We start from the raw sequence: 19,565 nt of genomic DNA on the forward strand, positions 1-19,565 counted from the left end.
GGGCTGCAGCACATCCCATTTCTGGCCTCTGGAACCCTCTGTGAAGGGGGACACAGTTCTGTGGGCTGCAGCATGTCTATGCCCATCTTGGGAGGTGACCAGAGTACCCCCTCGCCCCTTGCTGTCGTGCCCAGTGCCACACCCAGCCCCCTGGCAGGCCCACTGGTTTTGTGGGTCCCTGAAGATCTTCTAGTGAACACCCTTTTGAGTTAATCAGTCACCTGCTGCCACTCTCAGGCTGGGGAGTCCTCTTATCTCAGCTCCAAACTCTATTTTCTGAGCAAACAAATGGGCCTTACAAAACTAATTGTCACTGAAGCATCTTAAATCACATCCTAGAAAACCGTGGTATGATAATGATTCACTTTTCTTTCCTTTGTTTCAAAGAGAGAGCCAGGGGCCAGGCGTGGTGGCTCATGCCTGTATTCCTTTGGGAGGATGAGGTGGGCAGATCACCTGAGGTCAGGAGTTCAAGACCAGCCTGGCCAACATGGCTAAACCCTGTCTCTACTAAAACTACAAAAATTGGCCGGGCGCGGTGGCTCACACCTGTAATCCCAGCTCTATGGAAGGCTGAGGCGGGCAGATCACCTGAGGTCAGGGGTTCAAGACCAGTCTGGCCAACACGGTAAAACCCCGTCTCTACTAAAAATACAAAAATTAGCCAGGTGTGGTGGTGGGCGCCTATAATCCCAACTACTCCAGATGCTGAGGCAGGAGAATCACTTAAACCTGGAAGGTGGAGGTTGCAGTGAGCTGAGATCACACCACTGCACTCCAGCCTGGGTGACAGAGCGAGACTCTGTCTCAAAAACAAACAAATAAAAAATACAAAAATTAGCCAGACACGGTGGCACACACCTGTAATCCCAGCTACTGGGGAGGCGGAGGCATGAGAATCACTTGAACCCAGGAGGCAGAGGTTGCAGTGAGCCAAGATTACGCCACTGCACTCTAGCCTGGGCGACAGAGCGAGACTCCATCCATAAAAGAAACAAAAACAAAAACAAAGGGAGAGCCAGAGGTGCTGTGGCACCCGCACCAGGGTCAGTAGCCTCAGGCCCAGGCACAGCCCCGTGAGGCAGCAGGAGGGAGACCAGGGCAGTGCAGCACCCTCTGAACCCGCAGATCCCTAGAGCGTGGCCTCTGCTGGGACCTCACGTCCCCCATCTGCATCCAGCACAGGACAGCCACAGCACAGCGCCAGGCCGATGCTGCCACAGAAAGAGGTCAAAGCCGCCACCAGGTGCCAGGGTTCTGCTTTTGAGAAAAGAACCTTCTTGGGGAGGAGGTCCCCACCCCTCCAGGACATGGCTCCCGGGGAGGGTGTGACGAACTTACGTTGTCCCGGATGTTGATGTCAGAGCCCTTGGACAGCAGCAGCTTCACGAGGTCCACGTGCTTGTACTCCGTGGCCCAGATCATGGGTGTCCAGCCTCCGTCATCCTGCCAGGGAAGAGAACAAAGCTGTCATCGCTCCAGAGACCGGCAACCACCAGAGCAATGAGGACTCCCACACCGAGGTCTCTGCACCTCCCAGGTACCATGCCCCTCGTGCAGGCGTCTCACTCAGGACCTGAATGCAACCTTCAGAGGTCACAGTTCTTCCTCAGAGCACAGCGCAGGTAGCTCCACAAGTGCAGGATGAAGGCAGAACCAGGACTGGGCCAGGCCCAACAACCCTGCCCGACATGCCCTGTGCTGTCGGCCTTGCCCGCTCCCAGTTGGGCACCACTCACTGGGGACGCACCAACACAGCTGCGTGCAACGAGTCTAATGGCACACACACGGGAGCTGAAACTTCATAAGCCCAGGCCAGACCCGGAGCGCACCAGCAGCCTTGGCTGGCGGGAAGTCTGGGCTGTAGCAGGCTCTGCTCCTCCTTCAGCCTCCAATGGTGGCTCCATGCAGGAGAGCCAGGGACCCCATCAGAGCAGCAGCTGGGAACTGTGGGTGGGAGATGGACAGGTGGACAGAGGCGGACGCCCCTGCTTCCTCCTGGGCAGGGAGCAGAATGCCCACCCAGGCTGATCAGCTCTGCGGCTCCTGCCACTCCTGAGTCCAGTCAGTGGGCCTGGGCAATTTTCCTTAAGCCAGAAAAAGGCGACTTTTCTGAAAATGAGGGTCATATGGCCAATTCCTACGCCAAAGGCAGAAGACTCAGCCTCTTCCCCAGCACCCCTCAAAGGACCTGCACATCCCAATGTCACAGACACAGCAGCCTCCACGATTAAAGCTACATCTCCCCTGCGGTGGACGGTCAGCCTGCACATCCTACTGTCACAGACACAGCAGCCTTCATGATCAAAGCTACATCTCCCCTGCGGTCGACAGTCAGCACCACCACAGGCACTGGGAACACAGCAGGGACAGCAGAGCGCAGCCTCCCGGAGCCCAGCCCCCCTGCTCAATGGAGGAGGGTACAACATCAGAGAGCAGAGGTCAGGGGATGCTTCAGATGCAGGGACCAGGCGGGGCTCCGGCCTCTGGGCACTCAGGGCAAAGGCGAGAGTATGGGCCTTTGAGCATATCACAGACGCTGCTGCTTCCAGCCCATGGGGACGCTGCCACAGCCAAGAGGGCACAGAAGCTGGGCGTCAACAACTGGGTGGGCAACCACTGGGCTAAAAAGACTCGGACCAAGTCTCCTGAAGGAAGGAGTGAGAGCGAGCGTGAGGATGGCACTTATCCCAGAGCTGTGGGTCCATGCAGGAGGGACTCCCAGTGCATGCTGAGCTGAGCAGCCTCAAAGCCTGCCCTTCTTTGATCTCCCCAGTCATTCACTCGTGAGGCAGGTGGCCCCTGTGTGTGAGGCACCGCGGTTCAGCACACATGCACGGCAAACCCTGCCCCGTGGCGCTGGCTGTGGGGCAGAGACGGACAATGAGCAGGAAGGAAGACGGGTGCCAAGGAGGGAGGCCAGTGACACCTCCCTCAAATGGTAATACCTAGACACAGCTGATGGAGAGCAAGGGAGGAGCCTCCAGCCAGACACAGTGCAGAGCCTGCCCTGCTGTGAGCATTCACAGCAGGCCAGGGAAGAAGGGGACAGGGAGGGGACAAGGCACTCCAGGGCCCAAGGGCTTGAGCTAGCCCTGTGCGTGGAAGACGATGCCGTGGAGGGTCCGAGCTGGCCCTGAGTGTGGAAGACGACGCTGGAGGGCCCAAGCTGGCCCTGAGTGTGGAAGACGACGCTGGAGGGCCCGAGCTGGCCCTGAGTGTGGAAGACGATGCTGGAGGGTCCGAGCTGGCTCTGTGTGGAAGGGGACGCTGTGGAGGGCCTGAGCTGGCCCTGAGTGTGGAAGAGGACGCTGGAGGGCCCGAGCTGGCTCTGTGTGTGGGATGGGACGCCGTGGAGGGCCCGAGCTGGCTCTGTGTGGGAGGGGATGCCGTGGAGGGTCCGAGCTGGCCCTAAGTGTGGAAGACGACGCTGGAGGGCCCGAGCTGGCCCTAAGTGTGGAAGAGGACGCTGGAGGGCCCCAGCTGGCTCTGTGCGTGGGAGGGGACGCCATGGAGAACGGGGGTGGGACCAGGAGCTGCAGAACAGTGACTTTCCGTAGCCAGTCCGCACAGTGTACTGCTAAGGGGAGGGGGTGGCTGTACCTGACAGTTGACGTCCATCTGTCCATTTGAAAGCAGGTACTGGACCACTTCGTAGTGGCCTTTCTTGGCAGCTAGGTGCAAACACGTAGAGCCCTCTGCATCCTGCAACAGAAATGCCACTTAGTCAAAGAATCCATACCTGTGATCCTGGTGTGTCAGCCCTGAGTGCGGGATCCAGGAGAACCCGGTGTCTACCATGCGGGTGGGGTACTGTCCTGCTCAAATGACAAGGAAACCCAGGCTGAGGCCGAGGGAACAGCCGAGGTCCAAGCGCTGTGTGCAGCCCCCTGTGGCCCCATGAGTGGTCAGTCGCCTGGCACAGTGAAGACAGCGTCAATGATTCAGCAATAGTTGTCCGTGTACCACAGAACTTAAAATAATAGACGGCAAAAAGCGGGAACACAAAGAGCGCCAGGCCCACCCCACGGCCCTGGAAACGCCAGGGACTCTGCCCTCCTCTTGCTTCCTTTGCTGCTGGGCACATCTTTTTTTTTTTTCTTTCTCTCCTTTTTGAGATGGGGTCTTGCTGTATCTATCGCCCAGGCTGGAGTGCAGTGGTGCGATCACAGCTCACCACAGCCTCTGATTCCCATGCTCAAGTGATCCTCCTGCCTCAGCCTCCCACGTAGCTGGGACTACAGGTGTGCACCACCATGCCTGGCTAATGTACTTTTTTCTATCCTAGAGACAGGGTCTTGCTACACTGCCTAGGCTGTTTTGAACTCCTGGCCCCAAGCAATCCTCCCACTTTGGTCTGGGAGTCGTAGGCATCGTAACTGGGATTACAGTGCTGGGATTACAGGCATGAGCCACCATGCCCAGATTGGGAATACCGTCTCATTTCCTTTCAGCTCTTTCCCTGAGGAGACCAAACAGATCACACCTATCAAACCATCTCAAAGGAAAACAAAGACATGCAAGGTTGGAGGTCAGACCCAGGAAGCTCCAGAAGAGGCAGGGGAGCCAGTGCCGCCCGCAGCGCTGCGCCATCCACGCGCCTCACACAGGGTTCTTCCTGCCTGCACTCCTCGCACAGGCCCGCGGACGCACTCCACCACCGTCTCCCTTCAGGTGTTTCCTTTGCTTTGCTCCCCTGTTCCTGTCTCCACTTAACCATGTTCCTTCATTACCTTTCTCCCCTTATCTCGGTGGAGTCCGTGCAGCAGTCATAGAGTTTCACAGGCATCACTGCACATACTGCTCCCCCAGCTGGGGCTAAATCAGCATGCTCACCTTCCTCAAGGAAAGCCAGCACACCCGGTTCCCACACGGCTAGTGTTCAGAATTGTAATTTTATTATGAATACAAAATGATGCATGGTTGTTAAAGGTTGGCCTTAATTTTTCAAGTGTCTTTAATCGCTGGAATAGTGCAGCTGACAATCTCCTAACTGCTGGCAGACTGTCACAGAATTCAGGACAGAAGCAGGTGCACCTGGCAGAGACCTTGGGCAAGCACTTCTGAATCAAGCAGGTGAGAGACAGATGCCAGCAAAGGAAGCTTAGTGAAGGAGGCCAGCTGTCACAAGAGCAAGACACCAGGCAGGAGGAGGGCAGGGCTGGGAGCGGCAGAGTGGGGGGGTGAGGGGATTGAGAGTCAGCCAAAGGAACCCCGTGGGAATAGACGTGAAGGTGGCAAAGAGCGGGGCTGCAGGTAAGGAAAGGTTTCTGTCGGGTTCAGTGACAGCAGCTAGCTGTGAGGTCTGCAGGCACACAAACAGAAGCTCAAGACACTGGAGCCCACCCCCACCCAAGGGACACCCCACACAGCGCCTGTCTGGTTTCTTTTCCTGCCTCCTCCCGAGAAGTTATCACTATCCTGAATTCGTTACTCATCATTCCCACGGATCTCAATACCTTTACTACATATATCCACAAATGATGTTTTTACACGCTTTTAAATTCTCAAGATCACAGTGTATATCATCTGCAGACACATCACAGACCCTACTGGTGTGAGGCCCTGCTTGCCGGGCAGCCTGCAGTCCCCGCACCCCACCAGTAAGGACCCTGCCTGCTGCTCTATGTCCCGCCCCTCAGTCTTTTCCACCTGTTACGTTGTACGGAATTCAGTGACTGTAAGACGGTCCCTCAGTCCTGTGTTTTCACCTGCTTGTTGGTCATACGCATGTATTTCTTTTTCTGGGAACTGCACGTTTATGTTCTTTGCCTATTTTTCTGTGTGATTTCTTTTTTTTTTTTTTTTTTGAGACGGAGTCTGGCTCTGTCGCCCAGGCTGGAGTGCAGTGGTGCGATCTCAGCTCACTGCCAATGCCACCTCCCGGGTTCACGTCATTCTCCTACCTCAGCCTCCCGAGTAGCTGGGACTACAGGCACCCACGACCACGCCCAGCAAATTTTTTGCATTTTTAGTAGAGACAGGGTTTCACCGTGTTAGCCAGGATGGTCTCGATCTCCTGACCTCATGATCCACCCGCCTCAGCCTCCCAAAGTGCTGGGATTACAGGCATGAGCCACCACACTTGGCCTCATTTGTAGTTCTTTATATTTTTGGATATTAATCTTTGGCCGATGCATTGCAAAATCTTCCCCCAGTTTTTAGACTGCCTGTTCGTGTCCTTTGTGACACCTTTTTGAAGAGAAATTCTTAAATTTTAATGCACTTAACTTTGTCAATCATTTTTGTGCTTTTTTGTGTCTTAAAAAGACGCTTCCCCGTGCTGGAATCACAAAGGCGGCCTCTGTGGTCTTCCAGGCTTCGTAATTTGCCTCTCCTCGGATTCACCTGCTTGCCACGTGCAAGCGCGCTTCTCCAGCCTGGCTGGCGTCTTCGTGTTGGAAGCAGGAGCGCTGCAGGAAGACATGGCTGGTTTCTCGCTTTCGATGCCGTCAGACAAACCTCTGCCTTTTAGGATGAGAGCGAGTCTGCGGCGTAATTACTGACAGGGTGAGGTTGGCGTCTGTCGCTCTGCTATTTGTTTTCTATTTGTCCCATCTGCTTTTATTCCTGCATTCTAGTTGCACAGTTTTTCAGTATTACATTTTACTTCCTCTACTAGTTTTTTTTCCTGAAAAGCTCTATTTGTTTTATTTTCTTGGTGCTTTCTCCAGGAATTACAATATTCGTCTTTACTGGTCTTCTTAGATAAATACTGTACCACCTCCCACAATAAAATACCTTTACAACAGTGTGATTCCACTTTCACACTGCCCTCCTTTGGGTAGTTATTATCCTGTATTTCACAGCAGGTCTTCAATAGGATCGTTTCATTCAGCATTGTTTTGTTATAACATTGATGAGGTTAAAAACAAACAAACAAACAAAAACCACTCCCAGCCGGGGCCACTGTCTGCGGAGTCTGCACGTCCTCCCGTGTCTGTGTGTGTTTTCTCCAGGTACCTCAATTTCACTCACATCCCAAAGACTCGCATGTTAGATGAATGGGTGTGTCTATGCTGTCCTGGTCTGAGTGAATGTGTTTGTGTGTGTGTGTGTGTATGTGAGTGTGTGTCTGTGTGTGGCTATGTGTGTATGAGTGTGTGTCTGTGTATGTGTCTGTGTGTATGTGAGTGTGTGTGTGTGTGTGTGTGTGTGTGTGCACCCTGCGATAGGATGGTGTCCTGGCCCAGCTCTGCTTCCTGCCAGGTGACCTGAGTTGCCAGGATAGGCTCTGTTCACTCACAACCCTGACCTGGAATAACTGGGTAAATATTTATCTTGTTTGTATTAATCTTTCTTAAATGTCTGTAGAGCTCACATGTATTTCAGTGTTTAATATTAGAAATACTTTGGTCTTGATTTGGAAGCTTACCGATGTTTTTGTGACCAGGAATATGGCAGAAGAACTTCACTCTTGTTTAGATCAATCAGTCTGTGGTAAACTGGCTTCGACGCTTGAAGAAGTCACATGCTCTAAGGACCTGTCAACAGTGGTAAGTGAAGACTTACTGTGCTTCCAAACGTGTCTAAACTCCACCTTATGACATTATTTGAGTTTAAATGACCTCTCACATTTTAGGAAATTTAAATAGAAAAATGTCTTCATATCCGCCATCTGGTGCCCCTCATTCATTCCCAACGCGCTAAGTTTTCCTCCTGGAAGCTTCAGGATTCCAAGCAAGCTTATCTGCCTTTTGCTTTTTTACCTGAACATGTTTGATTTCACCATCATTCGCTGAAGGGTACGTTTACTGGATGTAGGATTCTGGGTTCACATTTTTTTGGCTTTGCTTCTTTCAGCACAATAAAAACTGCCTCCCTGGTTTCAAATGAGAAGTCAGTAATATTTCATAACGTTGTCTGTCTAGATGTAATGTGCTGTTTTTCTCTAGCTTTTTTTTTTTTTCTTAGAGATGGGGTCTCACTCTGTCACCCGGGCTAAAGTGCAGTGGTGCTAATCCAGCTCACTGTAGGCTCAAACTCCTGTGCTCAAGTGATGCTCCTGCCTCAGCCTCCCAAGGGGCTATGACTACAGGCACATGCCACCACGCCCAGCTAATTTTTCATTTCTTATAGAGACAGGGTCTCACTATGCTGTCCAGGCTGATCTCAAACTCCTCACCTCAAGCCATCCTTCTGCCTCAGCCTCCCAAAGCACTAGCATTACAGAAGCAAGCCACTGAACCTGGCCAAATGTTTGCCTACTTTGATCTAGCAATTCTACAGCCAGAAATCTGTCCTAAAGAAGCCTAATGTGCAAATATTTAACTATAAAAATGTTTACTGAAACATTGTTTATAATAAAAATTGAAAATAAGATAAATATTAAATATTCAAATTTGACTAAAAATGGTAAAATTATATCATAAATTGATACAGCCATTTAGGTGTTTCACAGAATAATATTTAATGAGAAAATAGTGAAAGTTTAATGTGACATGAGGCAGGAGTTGAATTACTATGAGGAGTGTGATCACTTTGTTGTTGGAAAAATGTGTATTAATATGAAAGACTAAGAATTCAAACGTTGTTATGGTAATATATAACAAAACTTGCCATTTAAAACATTTTATACAGTTTTGTGGCATTAAACACATTCACAACCACCACTATTTCCAAAACTTTTTCATTACCCAAAACAAAGCTCTACAATCATGAGGCAAAATACCATCCCCCAGCCCCAGGGAATCTCCAGTCTACTTTCTGTCTCTATGAATCTCACTACTCTCGATGGCTTCTGTCGGTCACATCGTACAGGATTTGTCCTTGTGCCTGGCTTCTTTCCCTCAGCAGAATGTCCTCGAGGTCCATCCATGCTGTTCATAGGTCAAAATTTCATTACTTTTTATGGCTGAGTAACATCCCATCGTATGGATGGACTGAATATGCTGACGCAGGCATCTGCTGAGACATCTGGGTTGTTTCTGTCCTTCAGCTACTGTGAACAATGCTGCAGTAAACACTGTTGTATGAAGATCTGTTTGTGTTCCTGGTTTGCATGCCTGTGGCATACACTTAGGAGTGGAGTTGCTACAGATCACAGCGTAATCCTATGCTTAGCGATCTGAGGAACCACCAGACTGGTTTCCACAATGGCTGCAGCGTTTACAACCCCACTAGCAACGCGTGAGAGTTCCGATATTGCCACATCCTCTGAGGTGCGTCTCACCTGTGGCTCTGATTTGGCTTCCCTGGTGGCTGGTGATGCTGGACACCTTTTCATGTGGGAAATGGCCCTTGTGGGCCTTCCTTAGAGAGATGGCTATTCAAGCCCCTTCTTTGCCCATTTCTGAATTGGGTGGTTTAATTTTCTGTTGTTGTTGAGATGTACAACCTCTTTATATATTCTGCATAAAAACCTCTTATCAGATAATTTGCAAATACATTTCCTCATTCTGTAGGTGGTCTTTTCACGCTATTGGTCGTAATCTTTGATGTATAAAAGTTTATTTATTTTTCCCCATTTTAAAACCTTTTACTATCTTTACAAACCCTTGGATTGGGGGTTGACTTTCAACAGATCGTACTGAGGGAGCTGCTCTGCCGCGCATGAAACCCCAACCCAGAAGCAGGTCATCTACGGATGGTTTAGTGCCAGGTTCCCTACGAACGTGCGTGCATGACAGGCAAGGGGGTGGCTGTCTTTCCGGCTGCACATCATTTCCCAGGGCCAAACATTTTTAATTTTAATCAAGTTTGTCTATTTCTTTGATCATGCTTTTGTATCATATCCAAGAAATCATTGTCAAATCCAGTGTCATAAAGCTTTCCCCCAATGTCTTCTTCAAAGAGTGTTCTGGTTTTAGCTCTTAAGTACGGGCCTTTCATCCACATACGTTTTCCTTTTTTTTTGAAACAGAGTTTCGCTCGTCACCCAGGTTGGAGTGCAGTGGCGTGATCTCGGCTCACTGCAACTTCCGCCTCCCAGGTTCAATTGATTCTCCTGCCTCAGCCTCCCAGGTAGCTGGGATTACAGGCACCCATCACCACGCCCAGCTAATTTTTATATTTTTAGTAGAGACCGGGTTTCACCATGTTGGACAGACTGGTCTTGAATTCCTGACCTCAGGTGATCCACCTGCCTCAGCCTCCCAACGTGCTGGGATTACAGGCGTGAGCCACCACGCCCAGCTGTATTTTCCATTAATTTTTGAATACAGTGTTAGATGAGGATCCAACCTCACGCTTCTGGATGTGGACATCCAGCTGTATCAGCACCATCTGTTGAAAAGACAGTCTTTTCCCCATTGAATGGTCTTTGTAACCTTTGCCAAAAATCAGTGACCATATATGCAATCGTTTATTTCTGGGCTTTTTATTTTATTCCATTGGTCTCTATTTCTGTCTTTATGCCAGTCCCACACTGTTTTCATTACCGTGGCCGTATATAGTAAGTTTTGAAATCAGCAAGTGTGAGTTCTCCAACTCTGTTCTTTCACAAAATTGTTTGGCTTCTCTGGGTCTCTTGAGACTCCGTATAAACTTTAGAAGTTTTCTGTATCTGTAAAAAAAAAGCTGTTAGCGCTGGGCATGGTGGCTCATGTTCATAATCCCAGCACCATGGGAGGCTGAGGCGGGCGGATCACCTGAGGTCAGGAGTTCGAGACCAGCTTGGCCAACAAGGTGAAACCCCGTCTCTACTAAAAATACCAAAAATTAGCCAGGCATGGTGGCGCGTGCCTGTAATCTCAGCTACTAGGGAGGCTGAGGCAGGAGAATTGCTTGAACCTGGGAGGTGGAGGTTGCAGTAGCCCGAGATTGTGCCACTGCACTCCAACCTGGGTGACAGAGCAAGACTGTCTCAAAAAAACAAAAAAGCTGTTAGGATTTTAGTAAGGACTCCATGGACTCTACAGGCTGTTGGGTGGCACCTGCCATTTTAACCACATTCAGTCTTCTCATCTGTGAACATGGGAATGTCTTTCTATTTATTCAGGTCTTCTTTAATTTCTTTCAGCAATGTTTGTTAGTTTTCAACTAACAAATACAAGTCTTTTGTCTTCTTGGTTAAACTCACTCCTAAGTATTTTATTCTTTTTGATGCTACTGTAAATGAAACCGTTTTCTTAATTTCTTTTTTGAATACTTCATTTGAAGTATATAGAAATGCAACTGATTTTTTTGTGTTAATTTTTTATCCTGTTTTGCTGAATTGGTTTTGTTAGCTAACAATATTTTTGCATATTCTTTAGGATTTTCTACATATAAAAACATGTCATCTGTGAACAGAGGCAGTTTTACTTCTTCCTTTCCAATGTGAACGCCTTTGATTTCTTTTTCTTGCCTAATTGCTCTGGGCTGAAGACAGAGTGAGACGATGTACTGTAAGGCGAACACCTTCTGCACAGCAAACCCGTCATTCGCTCACCTGTCTGTTGTCAGGCTCTGTAGAGAGTGAGCGCTCACTAGTAGTTTTTAATAATAAACCAGGTAACCAAAGTGAGATGAAGGAACTATTTCTGGACAACTGGGTCAGTGTGTGAAGGCCCCAAGTCCTGGAGATGTCAGTAAGGATGTCCCTTGCTCAGCTTTCTGAGAAACGTCTACACACACACTAGGACGTTGATTCTGACAGGGGAACATACCTTGGGATCCACCAGGGCCCCGGCCTTGATGAGGTACTTCACTGCTTCCAGATGGTTGTTTTCGGCTGCTTCCATCAACGGGGTCCTCTGGTCTTCTGAGCAGGTGTCAATATTAGCGCCCGCCTAGTGAAACAACAGTTCAGGTGTATGGGAGGGCTGTGACGGTAGCCACCGCCTGGGGAGAAGTGACTTACAAGCTTCCACACTCAAAAAAAGAGAGCTGCACTGTTTCAGTGACCAACAATGTCTGAGTTTTCTAAACACGTATTCAAAGACATAATTATTCTATTACTATCAAACCTTTAGTCTAAGCAGAATATTTCTGCTAGATTTCATTCCACTTCTAAGGTAATTTGATAGAAAATGTTTATAGCTCAGGAGTGTGACGACACCTTTAGAAATGAGGAGGACAGTGACAACCTTCTAAAGCAGACAAAGAAGGGGGAGGGAGGGGCCCCTCGGCAGAGAGGAGGCAGGAGGGAGGTGCCGGTTCACCCCGCCAGGCCACACAGCATCCTCTCGCTGATTTAGTACTCGCCAAAATAAGTGGAAAATCCTGACTTCCAGTAGCATGCATTCCGGAACACTTTCCATTTTCCCAAATAAACGGAGAAACTTGAAAGACCAATTAACTGGCAGGTAAATTTTTCTTGGTCTGAAACTTAAGAAGCCCTCAACTTTAAAATTGGTTGTGTGCTAAAAGCCAATCAGCTGTTTGGCTGTTGAAACCTTTTCTCCATGAGGAAAAACTTCTTAGATGACAAAGACCTAGTATTTAATTTATAACATAAACATTATGAAAAAACGTTAAAAATAGTATTGTTTTTACTATTAGTAATTAAAAACCAAAAGTAACACAATTAAATAAGGAATGTTTAAACAGCCCTAGAATGGTCTATATGGAAAATGAGGCTAACTCATAACGGCTAAGGGGGTGGAGAGGCCGGGCACAGCAGCTCACGCCTGTCATCCCAGCACTTTGGGAGGCCAAGGCAGGTGGATCGCCTGAGGTCAGGCGTTCGAGACCAGCCTGGCCAACATGGTGAAACCCCATCTCTACTAAAAAAACAAAAATTAACCAGGCGTGGTGCCGGGCGCCTGTAATCCCAGCTACGCAGGAGGCTGAGGCAGGAGAGTTGCTTGAACCCGGGAGGCAGAGGTTGCAGTGAGCCCAGATTGCACCACTGCATTCCAGCCTGGGCAACAAGAGTGAACTCTGTTACAAAAACAAAACAAAACAAAACAAAAAACCACAAAACAGAGGGGTAAGTGAGAGGCTCAGGGGACTTTGACCGGAAGGAGCTGGGCTTCCCCAAAGAGAACGCAGGGTCCACAGAGCAAGGGTCAGAGGTCAAAAGGCTGAGGCCTGGAGGCGCACAGCGAGGGCAGTGACCCATGGCTGACTTCAAACACCAAAGCTCAAAGCCAAGGTCCGGCTGCCAAACCTGAAGGTAAAGTAGCGTCAGAAGTCTACGACAGCTAATTTTTAACAAATAGTAAGCTTAAAAAAACACAAAACGAGGTAGGGAGCGAGGCCTGTGCTGTGCAGAGGAGCTGTGGCTCTGCCCGCACGCTCAGCACACAGAGGCTGCTCCCCCAGACCCCAAAAATCCTGGTGAAAGAAGAGGGTGCGCCCACAATGGAGAGGCTGGCACCGAACGCCCCTGCGCCAGCACCAGGCCGGCAGCGCAGGCGGAAGCGCAGACAGACCCGAGTGTGCAAGGGCAGGAGGGGCTGACGGCTTCGGGTGGAGCATAGGGGAGGATGGGTGTCCTTCCCCAGGGAGGAGTGCTCGGGCAGCTCTCGGCGGCCCATAGGAAACGGGAGCCTGCCGGCTCCTCAGCGCGGAGCCCTCACAGACCCACACCGCGCCCAGGACCCCAGGACCCGGGTAAGCAGAAGGAAATGACCCCGCCCATGAAAACACAGGGCACTGAGACAAAGTCCAAGAAAGCTCTAAGAGTGGAGGGAAGCAGCAGAGCAAAAGGAAGAGTCAAAGCGACACCCGCGCGGCGGCATTTCCAAACAGACCTGCCAGCGCCAAGAAACAGGTCGCGCCCCCCATCCAGCTGCATCCTGGACCCCACGCAGACGCGGAGCAGGACCCACCTCCCACGCGCTCCCCAAACCCTCACCGCAAGCGGAGCGGCTGACACTGACCAAGTCCCACACAGCCTGGGACTCCAAGGTCGAAGCCGCCGGCCGCTCACCCTCCGCGAGGCTCTGACGGAGGGCGCCCTTCCCAGGCTCGCGCGCACTCCCCGCCAACGGCTACCCATCGCGGTCCGCCTCCCAGGCATTGGGCCCGCAGCGACTCCCGCCTGCAGGCCCAGAGGCACAGTCGCTCTCCCAGTCCCCGAGGGGACAAGAGACACCTGCAGCGCGGCAATCCCCTACACCTGTGAGGCCCCCTAAGCCCGCAAGGCCCCCTACACCTGCAACCTCCCTTCACCTACAAGATCCCTGCACCTGCAAGGCCCCCTACACCTGCAACCTCCCTTCACCTACAAGATCCCTGCACCTGCAAGGCCCCCTACACCTGCAACCTCCCTTCACCTACAAGATCCCTGCACCTGCAAGGCCCCCTACACCTGCAACTTCCCTACACCTGCAATCTCCCTACACCTGCAACCTCCCTACGCCTGCAACCTCCTTTCACCTACAAGATCCCTAAACCTGCAACCTCCCTTCACCTACAAGATCCCTGCACCTGCAAGGCCCCCTACACCTGCAATCTCCCTATACCTGCAACCTCCCTACGCCTGCAACCTCCTTTCACCTACAAGATCCCTAAACCTGCAACCTCCCTACACCTGCGTGAGCCTCACCCTGGCTGAGGCGCTGGCAGAAGGCGGTGCGGGTGGAGCCTTCGCCAACGTCCTGGGCCCCCTGAGTGCTGCATGCCAGTCCTACCAGCCGCTCGGTCATCTGCCACCGCCCAGCAATGGCTTCAGCATGCAGTCCCTGCTAGGGGACTCCAGGGAGGAGCATCCTGGCCAGGGCTGGTGCCACAGAGCAGCCCAGCTTCTGCAGGCAGGTATAGGGTGCAGTGGGGAGAAGGCAGTGACCACCCCACCCCTGCCCTCCTCTGAGAGGCCTCTGTGGCCCCTCTGCCCCCTTCCTGGCCCCACGAGAGTGGAGGGGGAGACTTTGCCAGCGGGAGCCATCAGGCCCTCAACCCTCTTCCCGGAGCCTAGGGCCTGGCCTCTCCACTTACTGCAGGGCACCTCAGTTCCTGGGGGGCTGTCCAGTGGGGGACACAGGGCCTCCCTCTGGGGGCAGCTGCCCACCTCCTACTTGCCAATCTACACTCCCAATGTGGTAATGCCCTTGGCACCCCCACCCACCTCCTATCCCCAATGTTCACCGTCAACCAGCTCTGCCTACTGGGGGGTGGCCCCTGAAACCTGAGGGCCCCCAGGGCTGGGATCTAGACGCCCTCTTCCAGGGTGTGCCACCCAACAAAAGCATCTACGATGTTTGGGTGGCACCCTGGAGACCTGGCGGCCCCTGGCCCAGGCTGGCTGCTCTCCCGGTGCAGCCTGTGAGGCTCTTAAGACAGGCCCCTCCTCCCTCCCGCTTCCACCCCCAGCTTGTTGCCAGGGAGCCAAGGCGAGGCGGTTGTCTGCGACCACAGCAGCCTCGAAACACCAGGCAGCAGCCTTGCTGGGAGTCCATGGTGTTTACTAACTACCCCACGTGTGGCCGTGGCCAAGCTGGGCACGGCCCTGGCCCTGGTCAGTCATGCCTCTGTTTCCCCTACACCCAGAGGCAAGGCTGTGGGAGGCAGGGCTGAGCCTGGAATAGCCCTTCCTAGTCCCCTCTTCTCAGCCCACTACCCATCCATCCGTCACCAGCCGTCACCGAATGGCAGATGCAGCCTGGGAAGGAGGTAGTACCTTTTCAGGAAAAGGGGTTAGGGAATCAAGACTGGACCCTACATGGTCTTGGTAGGGGCGTGGGGGAGATAACAGTAAAGGAATTTACAACATTTTTTTTTAATGAGAGATGACAGAAGAGCAGACCGATGAAAACATGAGTGTCTGTGGTGAGTTCGGATGGCAGCGTGTGGCACCTCGCTCAGTGCTCTCCAGAAACTGCAGACACGGCATGAAATCTTGCAACACAAGGGACCAGGACACCGAAGGGCAGCAGGTGAGAGAGGGCAGCAGCACCCCAGAGCTGCAGCAGATGGAGGCACAGCTCCCAACTCCTCCACAGGGACAAAAACACAGATCAAGTCAGAAAAGACCCCGGGGCGCTTGAGGCAGCTCGGACACCCAGGAGGCTCCGTGACCGATCCTCGGAGCCACTCCCCAGCCTGGGAGCCAGAACGCTGATGTCCCCAGCACCGGCGAAAGGCTGGGGTGGACTCCAGGTCGGCTGCCAGGGAAGCGCTTTTTGCACAATGGATTTCTCTGTCTGTGCACAGGGGAGATGACTCCACACGACCAAGACCGGAGCCCAGGAGAGATGACTCCACACGACCAAGACCAGAGCCCGGGAGAGATGACTCCACACGACCAAGACCAGAGCCCGGGAGAGATGACTCCACACGACCAAGACCAGAGCCCGGGAGAGATGACTCCACACGACCAAGACCGGAGCCGGAGGGAGATGACTCCACACGACCAAGACCGGAGCCCGGGAGAGATGACGCCACACGGCCAAGATGGGAGCCCAGGGGAGATGACACCACATGAGACCAAGACCGGAGCCGGAGGGAGAGATGACGCCACACGACCAAGACCGGAGCCCGGGGGAGATGACACCACAGGCCCTCACTGGTGTGGCCAGAGCCTGCCCAAAGAGTGTGTGTGAGATGTGAGACACCCCTGCAGATGCTGAAACCCTGAGAAACAGCACCCTTGGATTCAGGGCAAACTAGAGATAAAGCCAATCAATCTCTCTCTCTTCCTGGAGAATCTCAGGAAAACCGCTTAGATTCTAAGGGGAAGAAAAAATAGAAATCCCTCTAAGACCAGCAACAGTAAGTTCTGCAGGACGGGTTATCAAATTAAACATCAGGCTAGGAATTTAACCTGAAGTTCCAGACTGGTCAGACCCCGGGCACTGCATGGACAGCAGCACCAAGGGACATAACGATTTCCTCCCAATACATCATGTTATTTCACGGCACTAAACTCACAAGAGGCTGTAAAACAGAACGAAGAGCTCTGTACTCCCCTCACTCGGCCTCCCCAAAGACGACGTTTCAGACAAGCACAGAGCACGGGCAGTCAGCAGGGGCCCTGGCAGGGCCAGGCCACTCAGCCCCACGGCCATGTCCCTTTTCTACACTCCCTTGTTTTCCTGACTGACGGAAGCAGACACAAAGGAACTCACGCTGGACAACTCAGTTAGCATAAAGGTTAAAAGCAAACAAACGGAACCCTGCTATGCGAGGCACTTGCAGGGCGGTGAGACCGAAACGGCTGCTGTTCCCGGGGAGGGCACCCAGGGGTCCACCAGGTGTCCGGGGAGCCAGCAACGCTGCGTCTCACGGGGGTGCGAATGTCAGGGCCAGAGTAGAATGATTTGTTAACCAGATGTTTACATTTTAAGGATCTTTCTGTATGCATGATGCAACCATATGTTTTTGGGTTTTAATTTTAATATTTAAAAAAGAAAGCCAAAGAGAACCCAGTGTCTTTCAAAGGAGTGACAAGCTAAATTCTCAAAAGGAAAAATGGAAGTCAGAAGACAGTGGCATCATTCCTTACATGACCTGAGGAAAACCACCAGCAACCTGGAATTCCAGGCACAGGAGGAATGTCTTCAAGAAGCCTCCACAGCCAGCAGTGGACATGGAGAATGGGCTCAGCACGGCCCACCCTCAGGGGCTCAGCACACCCCACCCTCAGGGGCTCAGCACGGCCCACCCTCAGGGGCTCAGCACACCCCACCCTCAGGGGCTCAGCACGGCCCACCCTCAGGGGCTCAGCACACCCCACTCTCACGGGCTCAGCACGGCCCACTCTCACGGGCTCAGCACACCCCACCCTCACAGGCTCACACACCCACATTCATGGCCTTGCCCAGCTCCTGGGGCCATCGGGGTAGCGCTCATACAGCCCTTGTTCCTGTCTGGTCCGTTCCCCCACGTGGCTCTGCACACTCGTCCCCATTCAGGTCCATCCGCAACAGAACAGAATCATGCCACACCCTTCACTAGGCCTCCCAGGAGAGGAGAGGGCCTCCCAGCCGAATGCCTGGCCCTCCACCGGCATCTGCTCTCGAGCCCCACAACACCAGCTCCTGCCTCTTCCAGACCACGCTCTTCCTCTTCCTCAGAGCCCCACCTATGAACGTCCTGGCATCACTCCTGCCCTGAACAGCCCACCCCTCACTCCAGCTCTGCCTGTGTCTGGACGACCACCCCCCACTCCCTGACCTCACCCCCTCCCACAAGCCTGTTCCCACCAGATCAGCCACTTCCCTCATGGTCTCACCATGAACCACAGCCCACATGACTCGTCTTGAGGCCACCCCACTGTCTCTGAATCCTTTTCTGCTTCTCCCTGACATACCCAGCAGCCTCCGTGGCTCCTCCTGCATGGAGCTGGCCCCCAGTGCCTACCTCGGCTCAGCGCTTCTCACGGCACACTTTCCTCTCAGCCTCCAGGAGCCCCCCACAAACCCCTGGCTTACTGGACCCCAGTTCACTCAGCTGCTCCCTCCCTCACCCCCTGCCAGGGCTTGGCTCCCCCATCATCATCTCATTCAGTCTTGACCTTGGTAAGTCAAGTCTGCATGTGAGACTGACAGGAACCACTGGGGCAAAAACTGGAAAGTTTGTAACTAACAGAGAGAAGAGAAACGGCAAAATCAAAATAAAACCAATTCAAAAGACGCAAGAACGACCAAAAAAGTATTGGCTTCAAAAGGCTGGCACTATGGTCTGAATGCAATTTATTTACCGGGGCTGGGGGCCCCAATGAGGTTTTGAGGCTGGGCCTTTAAGAGGCTACGAGGCTGTGAAGATGGAGCCACGCCTCTCTGAAAGGCGGAGTCAGCCCCCAGGAATGGACCTGCTCCCCTGTGGGCGGCCTGGTCCACAGCAAGGCTGTGCTGGAGCATCTTCCTCTTGGCGTGGTTCCTGGCTGTGTTCGGGAACAGCACGAGGTCCTCACCATAAGTCACCAGAGGCAGCCCCTCGACCTTGGGCTTCCCAGCCTGCAGAACTGTGAGAAATAAATTTCTTTTCTTTATAAATGACCCGGTCTCAAGTATTCTCTTATAGCTAAAGAAAATGGACTAAGACAGCTAGAAATTAAAACTACAATATAAGACATTAGGTATAAATAAAGGACTGAAAGTTCCTATTAAAATACCAAGACTGTTAGACTAAATTTATAAAAATCAAGTTCTACGTTTAAAATACATATATCCAAAAACGAGGGAAAAGGTCAGAATAAAAGGAGGGAAAAATCATTCCAGGCAAATAGTAACAAAACACCATCAGTTGTGACTCCGGAAACAGGGGACAGACTGAGGCAGCTGGACAGCGGGTGGGTGTGGGCACAGCAGACGGTGCGCCCCGTCGCTCTCTCCTTCTTGGCCCTAAGAAAGGCAGAGACAGGTGCAGTCCGAGAAGACAGGTCCTTCCCAGACAGTGGGGCCTGGGGGCCCCAACAAAACAGCCAGGCCTGCAGATCACCCTACAGCTGACAAGCCCCCGGCAAGCAAGAGCTACCACCAGCTTTTTAGTAGTTTACTTTAAATATAAACGAGAATCACTGGGCATTTGAGGAAAACCTTTAGATAAGAAAAACTAAAACACAGCAGCATAAAACTTCAAAATAACCATAATAACATCAGAGAAATAAGGGAAGAAAAAGAGACTACTGAAAGAGGAACTATCCAAGAGCAGAAAGGAATTACTGGGATTTGAAAATGTGACCACACATGTTAAGAATCCCCCAGAAGCTGGAAGCTGAAGGTGAGAATGCTGCCTAGAAGGCAGAACCAAAAGAC

At 52.0% G+C, this 19,565-nt stretch overlaps 1 protein-coding gene and 1 pseudogene across 23 annotated transcripts in view; one reads left to right on the forward strand and one right to left on the reverse strand.

The window, feature by feature from the left end:
• The window catches only part of EHMT1 (euchromatic histone lysine methyltransferase 1), a 226,910-nt gene that overhangs the window by 32,842 nt on the left and 174,503 nt on the right, over positions 1 to 19,565 (reverse strand). For 22 of the 23 annotated variants that reach the window (XM_034929673.3, XM_055117390.1, XM_034929675.2 and 19 more), the window contains 3 exons: positions 11,589 to 11,711; positions 3,604 to 3,705; positions 1,342 to 1,446 (listed from right to left, as the gene is read on the reverse strand). In XM_034929673.3, coding sequence (XP_034785564.2) covers positions 1,342 to 1,446; positions 3,604 to 3,705; positions 11,589 to 11,711 — 330 coding nt within the window. Of the gene's footprint in view, positions 1 to 1,341; positions 1,447 to 3,603; positions 3,706 to 11,588; positions 11,712 to 16,539; positions 18,773 to 19,565 lie in introns of those variants that run through there. The other variant, XM_034929682.3, reaches the window with a different exon arrangement.
• LOC117974415 (forkhead box protein H1-like) lies at positions 14,004 to 15,136 on the forward strand (annotated as a pseudogene).

Source organism: Pan paniscus, chromosome 11 (genome assembly GCF_029289425.2).
Source record: "Pan paniscus chromosome 11, NHGRI_mPanPan1-v2.0_pri, whole genome shotgun sequence".
NCBI lineage: Eukaryota > Metazoa > Chordata > Mammalia > Primates > Hominidae > Pan > Pan paniscus.